This window comes from Cyprinodon variegatus, unplaced genomic scaffold (genome assembly GCF_000732505.1).
Source record: "Cyprinodon variegatus isolate N-32 unplaced genomic scaffold, C_variegatus-1.0 Scaffold521, whole genome shotgun sequence".
Taxonomy (NCBI): Eukaryota; Metazoa; Chordata; class Actinopteri; order Cyprinodontiformes; family Cyprinodontidae; genus Cyprinodon; species Cyprinodon variegatus.
Genome location: NW_015150974.1, coordinates 465991 through 481640, shown reverse-complemented (window position 1 = coordinate 481640; position 15650 = coordinate 465991). Strand labels below are relative to the sequence as shown.

Genomic DNA, 15650 nt, shown 5'->3' with positions numbered 1-15650 from the left:
GAAAACCGTGACCACGAAACCGTGGATTTTGTGAACCGTTCCACCCCTAAGGTAGGCAATAAAAAGTTCTACTGGATTAACTTTGTATTATCTTATTCCTGCTTCACTAAGGTAGGCAGCAGCTTGACAAAGCCATGAGGGCAATTATATAATTAACATGGTACCGGCAAATACTGCACAGCCAGGTATCGGGGGCCAAAAAAAAACACTGCATAGGAGTCAATTCAGGTTCCTCATCATCTGAGCACATAAGCTTTCATTACTGTCATGTTGCAAATTGAAGAACTAAAATCCCAATTTCAGGCTACATAAAAAAATAAAAAATAAAAAATCATGAGTTGCTGTACAAATGCAAGTTACCAACAGATCTACAAAGATAGCTTCCACTCACCAAAGCATTTGCTCAGATTGGTCTGTTTGTCAATAAAGACTTTGGCAGAGACCACATTTCCAAAAGGCATGAACATCTGCAGAAGATCCTGGTCCCCAAACTCTTGCGGCAGGTGGTAGATAAACAGGTTGGCGCCCTCTGGCCCTACTCCATTTTGTAAGAAACCAGGACCTCAAGTTACATACAAACTTGGAAGAATTCAACATCTATTATTTGTGTCTAGTTCAAATGAAACATGCATGATGAGTGTGGAAAGCATTGGCGTTCGTAAAGGATGTATTCACCTTCCTTCTGACTGCCAGCCACGCTCTGCTGCAGCAGAGACTGGCTGTAGAGGGAGGGCAGTGCCGAGGCTGTGTACTGCTGCATCCCTGAGTAGGCCTGTGTCAGTGCATCCATGGAGCTGGCAGCTGAAGCGTTAGCCATGGAGGCTCCAAGGCCACCATTCATGGCCCCCATACCTAAAAGAGCAAGAAAAAAAAAAACTGAGGAGCTGCAGAAAAAAGGTTGTTTTCCAGAACTTCAGAGATGTAGGAAGAGAAGACTCACCAACACTGCTAGTGAGAGCGTTAAGGTTGCTGAGGCCCATTGAAGTGCCAGTGAGACCCTGCAGTGTGCCCAAAGAGGCCAAAGTGTTCATGGCGGCACCAGCACTGGACCCTGCTGTTGAACCTGGGGGAAGATTTTATAAACATCAGTTTCATGAAGAGTAGTGGCCTATTATTAAAGCGATCCTTGATTACAGAAAGAGAAAACATTGACTTAAGGAGAGGAGTCCTTTTTCTACCGCTGTAGGTGAAGATTCTTAGTCATACAGGTTATAGTGATTCCAAAAAAAGAACAATCCACTGGTCTTTGTTTCCAGGTTTTAAGATGTTTCGCTTCCCATCCATGTAAAATGGAATGGGCGAAGGGGTCCACCATTCCACAGGGGTGGACACCTTCGTACGTTTTAATTCGCATGTTTTCAAAACAAAAACAAGGTTTTGATGGGCTACTGTATAAAACCTCGAACTCAACGCTATTCCTGACATTGTGAATTGAAATGGATGGGAAGAGAAATGTCTTCAAACTTGGAAACAAATACCCCATTTACACTACCCTTGAAAAACCGATCCATGCCGAGACCGATCCGAGCTTGGATCAGTTAACCAGGCCGAGCTCGGTTCTGACGACCGTTTACACACCACGCTATTTCGGTTCCTCCTAGTGACGATCTGCGGTATTACTGCCAGTTGGTGGCGGTAATGCACCAAAAGTTGTTTGCCAACTGCCATAAAACAAAAGAAGACGAAGGAGGAGGGAATCAAGCAAATCAAAATGGCGGCGCCCGTCACATTCAGAAAGTTATGCTTGATTATTATTGCTGTATTTCAGTGTTATCATTTAAAATGTTGCATGGAGAAGATTTCGATTGTTGTTTATAGTTTTTCTTCTATTTTGTGCTGGTTGGCAAGCAAATTCCGGAGAGGCATTAGCGCCAACTACTGGAACGGAGTGTGAGTCGGGATGTGCAGCCTGACGGAGATGATGCGTTCTGCTCATGCGCTCTTGTTATCAGAGAACCGAGCCAGGGAAAAACCGAGCCCACCTCTGGAACTGGTCTGAGGTTAGCGCGGTTCGGTTCAGTTTGCTTTCCATTTACACACGATAAGTTATCTCAGTTTCTGAGCTTGGACCGGTCTCAGCACGGTTTTTCAAGGATAGTGTAAATGGGGTAGAAGTCTAGTGGATTGCTTTTAACTTTCTTTTTCTGGTTTGTCTACCACTGTATTTTCGCCCTTATCAAAATGAAATACTACCAACAAGCTCAGCTTATGTTGAGATACGAGTTCAATCACCTGGACTTGTGAGCCCCCCCAGGGCTCCGCTGTTGGTTGACAGAGCGCTGGTTGAAGTCGGGCTGGCAGAGCTCTGGGCTGCAGCTGCGGCCGCAGCCAATGTGGCCAAGTTCTGCAGCTGAAGAGGATTCACACCTGCTGAAAAGACAAAGATGAAGAGCTGATTATGGAGGACGGCCATGTGTTCGCCCTAGTTCCTGTAGGCATACGCCTTTTCAGACTGTCGCTGTCTGCAGAAAATCTTTCTGCCCACAATGTCAGCAGCTGCCTTTATAAATGAAGCATCAAGTTAAGATATTTCCCGATAGTCTGGCCTTCAGATTGAAAGCTTCAGGTGTGGCATTTTTTAGAGACCTGAAAATAGAGGATTATGAAAACTTTTGAAATTACTTTCTACCTAATATTTTATATTTAGTATCAGCTTCACTAGCCAGAACTGGAAACAAATGGGGACTCCAAGTTCACACGTTTACAGAATATGGACAAATACTATTTTTAAATGTAGGGAAAATAGAAAAACAGGTACACATACTTAAATTAAATTATTAAATTAAAATAAATTATTTTTGTTTCACTGTTAAATATAACTCAATGTATCATTTTTAAGCTCTCAAATAGGAATCAACTGATTCTGCAGTTTTATGTCATTAATAGTTTACAGTTACACATAAGTTATCGATGTTTGGCTAAAACCTTTTTGAAAAGGAGTCAAAAATGTTTTTTTTTTTCTTTAAACAGCCTGATACCTTAGTTATTTAGCCATGAGAACTAACAATAATGGATTATGTTTTGTGAAATTCAATGAGCAAATATTTGCACAACTTAAGATATTACATTTTTTAATAATGTAAGGTTTTTATATTGCATAATCAAATAAGCATATACTTCTGTTAAAGGAAGCTTAAAACCTCTGCAGTGAAAAGACAGAAGACAACAGATTGATACAAAAAGTGGATTTTTTTGTTTTTGTAATTGTTAAGATTTATCCTGGTTTAGCCGAGGACACAGACAGAATTGCTTCTTTTTTATCATTGTTATGAAGGTGAATTTCTTGTTAGGAAAAGAAAAAAAAAACAGACAGGGTTACATTATTGTAATGTTAAAATAAAATACACAAAAGGCTTTGGGCATTTTCTACAGCAGGCAGTAAAATACAGGATTAGATTTAGATTCATTCCTCCAAACAAAACAGCTGCAGTGCATTAACTCGACTGGAGGAAATGTGTTGTAAAGGCTCAGGTCTGCAGTATTAAAATAAGCTTCCAGTTTGTATAATTCCCCCTGATGTAAAGCAGCAGCGTGATTAAATATACTTCAAACATGTCGGAGGGAAAGAACCATGTTGAGCTGGCGATATGCAAAGTGGTTTTTTAAGGTTTACATTTAAAGTGATGAGATAAATAGTTTCAGCTTCTGACTGTAAGAACTCACCTCCTAGCCTCTGAATGCCATTAAAACTGCTTTGATTACTGGTGGATGTAGCCTGCTGGAGCAACTAGAGAGAACAGGAGGAAAAGAAAAGGCAGAGATCAAACAGAGCAGCCAAACTAACCTCCAAAAAAATATATACAAACCTAAGGACGAACAACACATTTTAAATGTATTTATTATGCTTAAAAAGATCCCTGGCTAAGGAAATATTTTTCTTTGGTTGGTCAAATTGGTGAAATAGCAGCCTTCCAGTTTCTTGTCCTCGTTTTCTTGGCAGAAACAAAACGGCTCGTCTGTTGGTGTTAGTCACATGGTCTCTGGCTCAGAGTTGCAGAACACTCATGCAAGTCACGTGTCTTTCCTCATTAGCCAGAACACAAACTGGGAGTGAAGATGTTTAGTCGTCTGAGCCAAGAAAATGGGTGTAAGGATCAGGCTGAACCATTGCACAATATTTCAAACCTCAACGTTTATAAAGCATGAGGAAAGAAAACATAATGTCCCACCTTTCTCTTTCTGCTTCAGTTTATTTAGTGTCGAAACATAATTTATTTTAATATAGAATAGTGATTTTTTTTTTGGAGGCATGGTGTTTGTATTTATTCCCAGAGTCAATACTCAGTAGAAACAAATTTAAGGCACGTTTCTGCCAGATATATACAGCTAAAGAAACTTTGATATATTTTTTGAATAGGTTTAAATTAATTGGATGGAGAGCTTTTTTTTAATTTTATTTAGATGGATGAATTAAGATTTTAGATTTCTAATAAAGATTGAAAACCAAAGATTAATTTTGTCCCACTTCCTTTTAAGGAGACACAGAGGTGAGGGGGTCTAAACTGTGGATACAGGAGAATCACATTGGTTGGTCAATACTTACAGCTAGATACTGCGGTGTCAGGGTCCCCAGCCCAGCCAGGTTTCCCCAGGTGGAGGCGTTGTTAAGCTGCTGAATCTGCTGTACAAGTTGCTGCTGCAGGCGCCGCTGCTCCTTATCCCTCTGGGTGTCGGCAAACTTCACAACCAAAGGTGAAGAGCAACCCTGGAGCGGTAAGAGAGGTAAAACGCTTTAGCCTAGCCCTAAAGCGCACACACCCACACATCTACCTCTTATTTACCAACGCACACATTGTGGCAAAAGGAATATATTAGCCTTGATATGCATTACACACATGCATATCAAAGCTAACAGAGAGGACATCTGCCATGCATTGCTGAGCCAGGCTACATTCCAAAAAAAGGAGGGGGGGTTATGGGACGATGGTGCAGACAGTGAATAATTTTAGCGCTCTGCAGAGCTAAACTCAGTCCACAGATATCACACAACAGATGGACAGAACGTTAAAAAAAACACTCAAACATAGATGTGAGCGGACATAACGGGAAAAAATGCATTTTATTACACAGAACCTTGAAAACATACAGTCACGTGTTGTTCAGACAGACGCATGGACAAGGCATGCGATGCAAAAGTTTGCTTTTCTTTCTTTTTACAGAGTGTGGAGCCAGACAGGGACCAGGCTGGATAGGGAAAATGGCTTCTGCATCAGCAGCACCTCCCATGGCAGCTAAGAAATTGGGGAGGAAATTATACTGGGAGAAAGAGGGGAGGGGGGTGAGGGAAGGTGCCCCCCCCACCCACCCCAATGGGGCTTAAATTTAATCTAGTAGGAGGAGCGTTCTGTTTGGTTGAGCTCCTAATTAGACCGGGTCCAACACTTCACTGGGGAGCCTCTGACCTAGCTGTCAAATTACTGCTGCTCTACTTCCACAAAGACTCTATGAGAGCTCAGCCCCAGTATCTCACAATGTGTAAAAAGGGCGGCTAATTTTATTTCCACCTAAAATTGATGGAGTGGGTTATTTTTACTGTGACAGGGAAAGAAAAAAAAAAAACCTCAGAGGCAATGAGCTGCATTTATTTCAGCTCCAAATATAAAAAGACACCCATTCTTAACTATAACTGGCAAGGCTTCGACTTTTATTCAATTATTTAAATTTATACATTTGATCTAATTACCAAGGGTTATTATGGATAAATCTCATGCCCTAATAAATAATGCCTACTGCTACAACAAGCGATTTATATTTCCAACACAAGGGGGCAGCAGAAATGTATGAGGGGTAAAAAAGGGGGAAATGAGAAATAGGTGCTAAGGGGTACAGTACCTCCATAGTTTGAGCGTGATGCATGGTTTTGATTGCATTCTGTGCCATTGCCCTGGTAGCAAATGTGACAAACGCACAGCCTGTAGGGGGGATAACAATAGGAAAGGGGGGGAGGGAGGGACAAGAAGAAACAAAACAAGACAAAAAAGGTTTGGACAACTCGTTATGAACCCCAAAAAAAGACATTACAGTACAGAAAATGGCAACTCCCAAGCACACAGAACCACCCTCACTGGTTAGCACACGGAGAAAGAACACAACGAAGAGGAACACGTGTCACATGAGCACAATGATCAACAGATTAAATCGCCACCCAGAGGCTCGACTATGTGGTGTCAGGGGGGAGAGGTGATTATATACACATTAAATGCACACATACACAGTGCTGAAATAAATCAGACATCAAAGACTGATGCAGCCCTTCTGACTGCGTTTGCAGCGGCTACATAACTAGGACAGAGCTATCGGTTAAGAACAAAAGGCTGAGTATATATATATGTTTAGGGTTCACTGCTGGCTGTGATCGGAGCCTTCGTGCAATAAAAAGCTATGCAGAAGATACGAGGTAATGCCAGCCTTTGCAGTGTATGATTAAGGAGGTGGTAAAGGAGCAGCTGAGCTCAAGTGTCTGCCAGCTGAGCCAATGAACACAGGCTGCCGGCAGTTGCCAAGGAGACGAGCCATTGTGCCGGACAGCGAGCGCAGCAGCCCTTCACCGTGACATGTGGAGGCTCAGAGTCCCAGGGACGGCAGGACATGGTGATTTTGCGGATGTTGGGCATTTAGATCGAATATTTGGGGGGGTGGGGAGTAAATATTCTTTATGAGAATCCCTTCCTGTTAAGAGGGTGGCGGCTGTAGCGCTCAGAGCTGAGTGCCTGGATGCTAAAAGGACCACTTACCTCTGCTCTGACCGTCTGGTCCCCGGAGGATCCGGCATTCCTCGATCTGACCAAATGACGAGAACATCATTCTGACCTCGTTCTCGCCGTATTTCTTCGACACCATTCCCACAAACAGTTTTCTGTCTTCCACTGCTGCAGATCGAATACAAAAAATAAAATAAAATGATCAGCTGTTCCTGAACAACCCATGAAAGCAGCAGCAACAAACTGTTGATATTGCACCAGTCCTCCTTAAAAAGCTTCCATGACTCTGTTTTACTCCAGTACCACGTTCATAAGCGAACTGCTGCCGTTCGCAGTTTATTTTTCCCTCTACTTATTATTCCTGTCTTCTGAATGCATCTTAAGTCTGCAAATTCAGTTACAGCTCTTGTTTTGAAATATTGTTCAATAGAGTGGAGCTAGGGTTTGGGGTAAATAGACTGTTTATAAAGCTACTCATATCTGTCCTTTTAAAGGTGAATGCAATAAATCAGAACTAATATCTTTGATCCGATCACCCTTAAACTGGTTTATTATCGTAATGAGAAGAGGAGGCCTCTTGTTGTCGAAGCATCCGTCTATGCTGGAGTTCTAGATGTGAGCAGACAGAATTCATCACCTTTGTAGAAGCCCTCATCTGTTTTTCTTAATAATTGAAGAACCCTTTGGGTACACAGTCGAAACCATGAAAGATTAAATAATTTGTCAGCACTGCAAAATAAACACAGATGGAGAGGAGCAACAACTCGAGTGCTAGAATATAAATCTTATTCACAGCTTCTCGGACAGCATTAAAAAATTAGTCGTTTCATTTTAAATAATTGTAGACTAAAAACCTCAAACTGTATTTATGTAGACTAAACAGATTCCTTTGAGATGTATAAAATTGTTATTGTATCGTGAAAAAACCTCCACACACATTTTTAATCGCTTTCTTGGCATCAGTACAACCTAGATTAACTAAAACTAGAATATAGAGACGATCGAACAAATGAGTGAAACCAGTCTATAAAGATTACAGCTTTCTTTGAAACATAGCTTCCCATTTTAATTTGAAAAACAGCTTTAAACCATCTAACATGTCAAATTTCTGTTAGCTGAATGCGTAGTTTCACTTCAGAAAGACTATAATTATCGGCGTTAGCATGACTGAACGGCACTTCCCTGCTCTTTCAGTCTTTATTAGCTTGTCAAATTAGGATTTTTGGATCTCCGTATTTAAAACGAAGCCACCTACCACTTGTTTTCTCACTGTCAGCAGGTTTCATCTGGATAGGATGATGCATCTGTGGGAAGAAAAAGTAGCGACTTAGAGAGTCAGTCGTTAACAAACCAATCTCATTACATAAGACAGAACTTCCCACATCTAAGCATCATGTTATGTTCTGCATCTTTAAGACCACCGAGACCAGTTGGAGATTCTGGGGCGAGTTTCTAAGCTGCTGGTGGATATCAAATGTCCTGGATCAGATTTCACTTCAGGCTGGGGTGTGGAGTGGGGTCTTCTTGCTCACGTCTTATACCCTCAGGAAAATTCAGAGTATTCTTCAACTTAGGACGCTACGTTTTAGATCCGTTAATATATCCGTTACGCCATCTGATCTTCAGCAAATAGGACAAGGAGTGGCAAATCTGGGATGTGAGCGATCTAATTCTGGACAGAACATCTCTTCACACGTTGCTCATTCTCAGTCTTGTCAAGAAGACAAAAGTGAAGCCAGGATCCGTCATTTTGTATTAAATGAACACTTTCATCTACAGATAAATCAAACCAACACACACAGAGTATTTCCATACCGCGACACATAAAAGGAAACGAGCCCAGGCTTTAGCTGCCTGAGCACGTCGCGTTTAAGAAACGGAGGGTTTGTTTTTGACGAGGACTAAAGGGAAGCGACAGATGGCCTGCTCAGTGTGGGGACCAGCGAGTGTCAATGAGCAAGCAGAGAAGAGAAAAAAACTCAAAGCAGCCTTTCCACCCTGACACAAAGCTAACTCAGTCACACCTGCATAAATGCCACTAACAGTAGGACCAGGGATTGGCATTTGAAGCGCACCATTTGAAATGTCGAGCTGATGGATGGTTTTCCAGTGAAGAGACACCGATATAGACCCGGCAGCGAGACTCATTCATCAAACCAGTTCAATACATAAGCTATGCCTTCACTGAGGAAAGGCTCCACTCTAAACAGTCCGAGCTGCAGTTTAAATCGACACCTGGACTTGTCTGGTATAGATTTAATTGATTGGAAGGCGTCATTGAGACAGATTTGTAGCATCAACAAGCCGTTGCCCTTATTCCAGTTGAGCAGGCAGCAATCTCACCAGACAAATCAGAATAACTAGTCTATCTTTTTCAGACCTAAACCATAACTCAAAAACAAAAGTGGTTGTCAATGATTCAGATCAGCTTTTACTGCCCCGCTACATGGCAAACAAGCAGCATAAACTGTCTTTAAACCCCGTCTGTGTGACTCTGTTTAACTCCTCGGCTTAGTGTGCTGCAGTTCAGCAAAGTCTTCAGTTGGATGTTACTGATAGAGGGGCTTGATGTTTTTCCAGGGTCAGACAGGCCTTCAGTGAACCGAGAGCTCATTACTGGCCGGCGTGCAGCTTACAGCCTGCAACAGGGGTAATGGAGGGGGGGGGTTCTGGCTCGGGCAGCTAAAAGCATCCCATGCTGTGCTTACTCACCCCACTTAAGGTCTTTATGTTGTGCAGTGCATTCTGGGCCTCCAGTGCAGCTTTTCTTGTATAAAAAGTTACAAAACAGCATCCTGCAGAGAAGGAGAAACATAAGAACAAACAATAGGAGGGGAGAAGGAGACAGAAGGACATTAAAAACAAAATATATTTTAAAAAAGGCAGTTAGTACTTAGGGGCCGGTTTGGGATTGAGCCCAAGACTTTAGGCAGAAAACAGGAAGGTAGAGCTACCATTTTATCCATCCAGGCTTCAAACTACATCAGAATTTAGAAAAAGCAGCAGCCTATTGGAGATACCAAGTAAATATCTTCATTCAGACTTTTTTTTAATGACAACACTACAAAAATGTACATGTTATCTGATTCAATACAACTTGTTAGAAAGAAGTTATGTTTCTACACCAGTTTTAAAAATAACTGACTCATCAAATATGGCTGTATACCCAAGCATCACAGCTGAAATATTGTCACCCGTTTTTAAATATAGCATTAAATGAATATTTATTTTGTTGCATGACAGTTACGTGAAATTTCCCCCCCATTTTATCCCCCGAAAGGAAAGCAAAATAAGAATCTTTACTCCAAAATCCTAAAGCCATTTTGGATTTTGAAGAAAAAGTAGCAACTGTAGTACTTAGAACATCCACCAGAGGGTAAGTAAAAAATATTAGATCAAATGCAGCAGGTTTGAGTAAATTATACACTTTATAAAAAAAATCTACATATAAAAATACATATTTTTTTATTTTAGGGCCAAATTTCCATGTACAGCCTGTTTTTACAGGAACTGGCGTCACAGACAGCTTGACATCCTCTATGCTCCTACTTCATAAATTATTATACATCCTCTTACATTATTTTTAAGAGAGCCTTTTTGGATATTGTGCATCTCCAAGTACCACGTTTAAAATGAGCCAAGATATTGTAGGCACCAAGGATGAGACACTTTCTACAGGGCGGACATGGACAGAGATGACCAACAGCGTTGGCAAGCTGGAAGAAAACTGATTCACAGTCTACAGGGCCACACAGCGCCAGCAAGCTGGAGCAGAAAAAAACAACATGTTTATCCAAGTTTTTTTTAGCATTGTACAGAGATTAAATCCAAAAAAACTAACAAAAATAATGTACAGGAGGCCATAAAAGAGCACAAAGAGAGCACATGAAGGAGTAAGCTAGATAGATGGATGGTTTGGGGGGGGAGCATTAAGAAATGAGGAACAGGTAGGAAGGAAAAAAAAAAACCCTCTCATCCTTCCGTCCCAGTAGACCGCCAGTGGCGTTCCAGCCTGTCAGTTTCACTGGGTTGGGGAAGTGGAGCACTGCAGCGTCTCTGACCTACATAGTGTGTATTATTCCGTTAGTGGAGCTCCCAGGCTGTGGGGAGGGCTGTTGAACTCTAATATGCATCAAGCTGCACTCTTTTCACGACCAGCTGAGAGCTCCCTTTCTCCTCTGCTTAGCCTGGACTCCAATTTGTCGGAGCTAAATAAACCATCCAGAAAGGCATGACAGTCAGATGATTCTTCGCGACCTGAACATAATGTGACCTAAACGCCATCAGCAATCTGAAAGGGCTTTAGTAGATCTGTTAACCATCTACCCTGCTTTGCAAACATCTTTAATAAGCGCAATCTTTCTTGCAACAAACTAAGGTATTTCACTGGAAATGTTTTCACAGACCAATTAAAAATGCGTTAATGCAACGATAGAACAATATGTTGCTGAAATTATAGGATAAAATAAGGAGTGGGGTGTGTTTGTCTGCCATTTTATCTGTGAATCTGCCACCACCAGCAGTGGAAGGGGGCTATTTTATCGCCGATGAAAATTTCTTTGGGTTTAGGTTCAACCAAAGACAGCTGTAATCAGGCCAGATTATCTATCAGAATAAATTTACATTTCATTACCATGTCAATAGGCTATCATGGCCGACAGAGAAAGGGGGGACGCTGATCCTAAAAGAAGGGCTTTGAACTTTTCCAATGAGCTACACTGAAGAGAGCATGCTTTTAAACTCAGAGATAAACAGACCTTTAGGTGGTTTTCTGACAGTGGCACCAGAATCACTGCTGCCTCCAGGTAAAAATCTAACATCAACCATTTTAATCCCAAAAAAAGGAATTAATCAATGGTTTATGGATGTGGAAATAATCTTGTTGCATTGTTTAGGTGTTTCCCTGCTTGATCACCTGCAGTACTGGTGACATGTTGAAGGTATTGCTATCATTTGATCCATGTGTGCTGCAGCAGACACGCATTGAAAACACGTAGGGAAGTGAGCCTTGAGAAAGAGCTGAAAAACACCAGTCCATGCAACCAACTTTTTGCTGACAGGCATTTTTTTGCAAGTTCTTTTTCAAGGTTGTGTGTGTAAAGAATATTAACCACTTTACCTCCATGTTTCATGCAGCCACAGCAGTGCTGTTTTACTCTGGTTATCTCCATCAAAAGCTTTCATAAGACCCATGTAAAAGCTATGAACACATTTTATTACCTAAACATGTAAAATGCAAAAATTAATAGTTAAATTGTAAGTAAATTCTTTGGTAGAAGAGATTTGCCTGTGCGCGCTTGTAAAGAAAATGTGTTTGTGATGAATGTGTGTGTGCAGTTTGGGAACATCTGTCTGCAGTCCGGAGCAAATGTACATGTTGCCTTCTGCATTTTCCTCTTCAGTAACAAGTGCACATTTGGCCCCGTTTTTTTTTTTTTCTCCTGTACACTGAGTGAGAACTGGTTAGTCCAACTGACTCTAGATATCAGCCTCAAACACTCAGTGGGAACAGGTCCTGAATGAACACTACATCAGAAGACAAGCTGTTCAATATATCCCTCAAACCCAGGGATGGGAATCGAAAACCGGTTCCTGATCAGAACCGGTTCTGTGTGTTCCCATTCCATGGCACCGCTTGGCAGCTCACCTAATGATTCACTTAACGGTTCCAGGCAGCACCAGAGCCTAGAGCTCTGGGCAGCATGACCTGCGTCACGTTTTTTACGCATTACTCACACGCCATTCAGTAAGCAAGTCTGGAACAGCGAAACCAACAAAAAAAGATCCAAAGTTGGCTTCATTTTAAGGAAGAGAAAGATGGCAACAAGGTGCTTTGCAATCATTTCAAAGTGGCAGTTACATCCAGAAAATTTATACAACCATACATCCAACACGCAGAAACACCTGCGCACACAGCATGGCAAACATTTTAACGAATGCCGTGTTTTTGATGCTTCCGGACAGAAGCTAAAGTTACGACCAGCATGGAAGGCAACTCTGGTGGTAAGTAGGTAGTTTTATATCACTGGCTGTGCTTAATGTGGTCCCTATTAAATCATATGCCATTTCTGGAAATAAACCAATATCCTAACTAGGGGTGGAACGGTTCACAAAATCCACGGTTTGGTTCGGTTCACGGTTCGGTATATGTTGATCGTTAGGAAAATCTCTAAGCTGACATGTTGGTCGTGTTGCTGTTAGCATAAACAACACGTGTTGCACAATGCTTGCACACTGTTGCACTTTTATCCACAACTTTCTTTCCGCCGTCATCGTAGGTCACTCTAAATGCAAAGCGGTCCCATACAGCAGACCTATAAAGTGCTGCTGGCGCATCTTCCAACTCCTGTTCTTTCCCACTCGCCATACCCACACAATTCTCCACAACAACTGATTTTTTTCTGCTACACCCGGCTACGCTGCTTCGCTTCTTCTTCTTGTTTACTACCGGTGGTTGGCTTTGGTCGCAGTAGCGCCACCTTCTGCTCTGGAGTGTATACGCTTCGCCTATAACACACGCGAACCAAACCGAGACAGTCGAACTGAACGGTTCGGACGGTTTTCATAAACCGTTCCATCCCTAATCCTAAATCTCTTTGGGGTTATTAAGGGAGCGTGCCTTTCTCGTTAATCCAGCCCTTCATTGCTAGCATGTTTAATTAGAACTACTGGTAGCTGGAATTCTGACATGATTCTAGCTATTGCAATGGACGTAACGAAACATGCTACGAAGTTGCTCCGCAGTTCAGGGAGCAACAGAAAGGTGACGCTCATTTATTTAAATCAGGGGGATAGGAGTTTATTTCATGTACAGTAATGCTTTTTCATTACACTAAGGAATCGAATCGTTTCACAGAATCGATAAGGGAATCGTTAAAAATGTATCAATTCCCAACCCTACTCAAACCTTAAAACACCCAAATACTGTAGCTAGACTTTCTTTAAAAAAATTATGTCTTCTGCAATAAAATAAGAAGGAAAGCCCAGAATGACAGTGTGTTCATACCTTTACTCTGAGGAGGATTCTGAGTACGGTCACGGAGGATGTTGATTTGGTACACGGGTCCGAAGGGCTCAAAAAGTTCTTTTAGTTCTGTTTCTGTCCAGGACCGGGGAACCTGTCCCACGAACATCTTGATAGCGTCTGGGTCGGGCTGGTCCATGTGCTCCAGTGACCCGTTCATCTTGCTCCCGTTGCCGTTGCTGAGAAAATGAAAGTAAAACAAAAAGGTTGAGGTTTATGCAAAACTTCCCCAGTTTCTATTGCTCGTTTGTTTTTTCAGCCACATAATGATTTGCTGGGAAGTTTAAAACGTCAAGGAACACGGAGAAGCAAAAAGGTCCAACAGCAGCCTCATCTTAAGTATGTGTAGAGAATCTGTTTCCCCTATGCTTTAAGTTTCCTGCTGTTCTGGAAGCCCAGGCAGTGTCATCTGCTTCAAACAGTGCTTTAGAAAAGAGAATCAAATCCATTCATCTGAATTTTAACATTTATGATTTTTCCTTACGGCTGTTTACGTCACACCAACTAACTGTACACACTGTGATGATTTAAGGCACACATGCTTTGATGGACATTTTCATTTCTTTTTGCTCTGCTAGATACAAAAAAGACACACACAAAAAACAAACCTTTTAAGACCTTTTGGCAGTAGAGTTTGGTGTGTTATCATCCAAAATAATCAGGACCAAAATCAGGTGGTCAGAGCACACAAAACAAAAAGCTAAAGGCAAAAACAGCACCATATATGAGGTAATAAGTCAAAAAAGATGAAAGGTGAGTTTATTTAAAATCTATGATAATCAGCGTATGAAACTTGTCTTTACAGAAATATCTAAACCAATTACTGACAGTTGAAAAACATTTAATCACAAAACTTTTACAAACAGACCTTTGGACACGAGCCATCCATCTTTTATAAATTGAGCCCAGCCGTTCGGCTGAAACGCCAAACTCCTTGAGGGACTTCAACGACATGCTAACAAATTGCAGTTCAGTTCCCGTCCGTCTGATATCCAACTCCCTGCCTCGGGGGGGAAAAAAAAAAAAAAAAAAAAGAAACGAACGAAAAGAAAATGTTCTTCTTTGTCCCTAGGCCTGTCGATATTTTCAAATCATGAAAGAGCAAAGCAGTGGCGAAACAAAAGCCAGTCTGCTCCAAAAAGGGGCGAGCAACCCCTCCCAGCAGCTAGTAACAGCTACAAGAAAACAGCACTGCAGAGGTCTGAACCTCAACAAATCGCTGGTTAGCAAGCAGAGATATTGCAGGGCATCTTCTCTTCAGGCGCTCTGGTGATGGTACAGGGTAACCTACAGCTTCTTTGCCACAGCAGGAGAACAATATGTGATTGTTGCCCCATGCTGGAGAACACCATTCACCGTTCCTCTGCAGCACAAAGGGCCAAGTCAGAGGGATGCTTTGCAACACGGCGAGGGTTTCGTCTATGCAGGCCGCAGCCCTGGTGTGCAACACTATTCAGTGCTGCAAAAAGCTCTTTCACACAGTTTTACTGAGGCTCTTTTTGATCAAACCTACATGTAAAGAGAGCAAACTTCTCTCTAACTGAATCCATAAAAAGCAGCCAAACATTAATAATGCCTTTGCAATTAAGTGGCGTCAATGTTTAATAACGTCCTAAACCTCCAGATGTCTATATATGTTGTTACTGTTACTGAAAGCATATCAAACAACAAGCAGATTTAAACTTTGTGAATCTGAAGAACATCTTTAATTCTTTGACTCAAATGTAAATGTTGATTCATTTACTTTGGCTGTGGTCACAATTAACAGGTTAAAGGAAAATTCCGGTTTTTAACATTTTTAGCCCATTTTCTGTAGTGTCCAGGATGAAATCGAATGATCGACACCAAAATTTTGACGATTGGTCCTGTCTCTGCTATTTGGCTCATGCAGAATCCCCCCCTGGCTGCTTCAGAATGGCTTCCAT

The 15650-nt window shown here is 41.7% G+C and overlaps 1 protein-coding gene across 5 annotated transcripts in view; it reads right to left on the bottom strand.

Moving 5' to 3' along the window:
• Nucleotides 1-15650, bottom strand: part of LOC107095054 (CUGBP Elav-like family member 2) — a 40160-nt gene that overhangs the window by 5223 nt on the left and 19287 nt on the right. For 2 of the 5 annotated variants that reach the window (XR_001481714.1, XM_015391020.1), the window contains exons 2-12: nucleotides 13708-13904; nucleotides 9414-9496; nucleotides 7957-8005; nucleotides 6735-6869; nucleotides 5833-5912; nucleotides 4544-4705; nucleotides 3664-3727; nucleotides 2233-2370; nucleotides 941-1063; nucleotides 676-852; nucleotides 392-538 (exon numbers count right to left, since the gene is read on the bottom strand). Coding sequence is in view for 4 of the 5 variants with exons in the window: in XM_015391020.1 (XP_015246506.1) it covers nucleotides 392-538; nucleotides 676-852; nucleotides 941-1063; nucleotides 2233-2370; nucleotides 3664-3727; nucleotides 4544-4705; nucleotides 5833-5912; nucleotides 6735-6869; nucleotides 7957-8005; nucleotides 9414-9496; nucleotides 13708-13904 (1355 nt within the window). In the remaining variant the exon portion in view is untranslated. The remainder of the gene's footprint in view (nucleotides 1-391; nucleotides 539-675; nucleotides 853-940; nucleotides 1064-2232; nucleotides 2371-3663; nucleotides 3728-4543; nucleotides 4706-5832; nucleotides 5913-6734; nucleotides 6870-7956; nucleotides 8006-9413; nucleotides 9497-13707; nucleotides 13905-15650) is intronic. The other 3 variants (XM_015391019.1, XM_015391017.1, XM_015391018.1) reach the window with 3 other exon arrangements.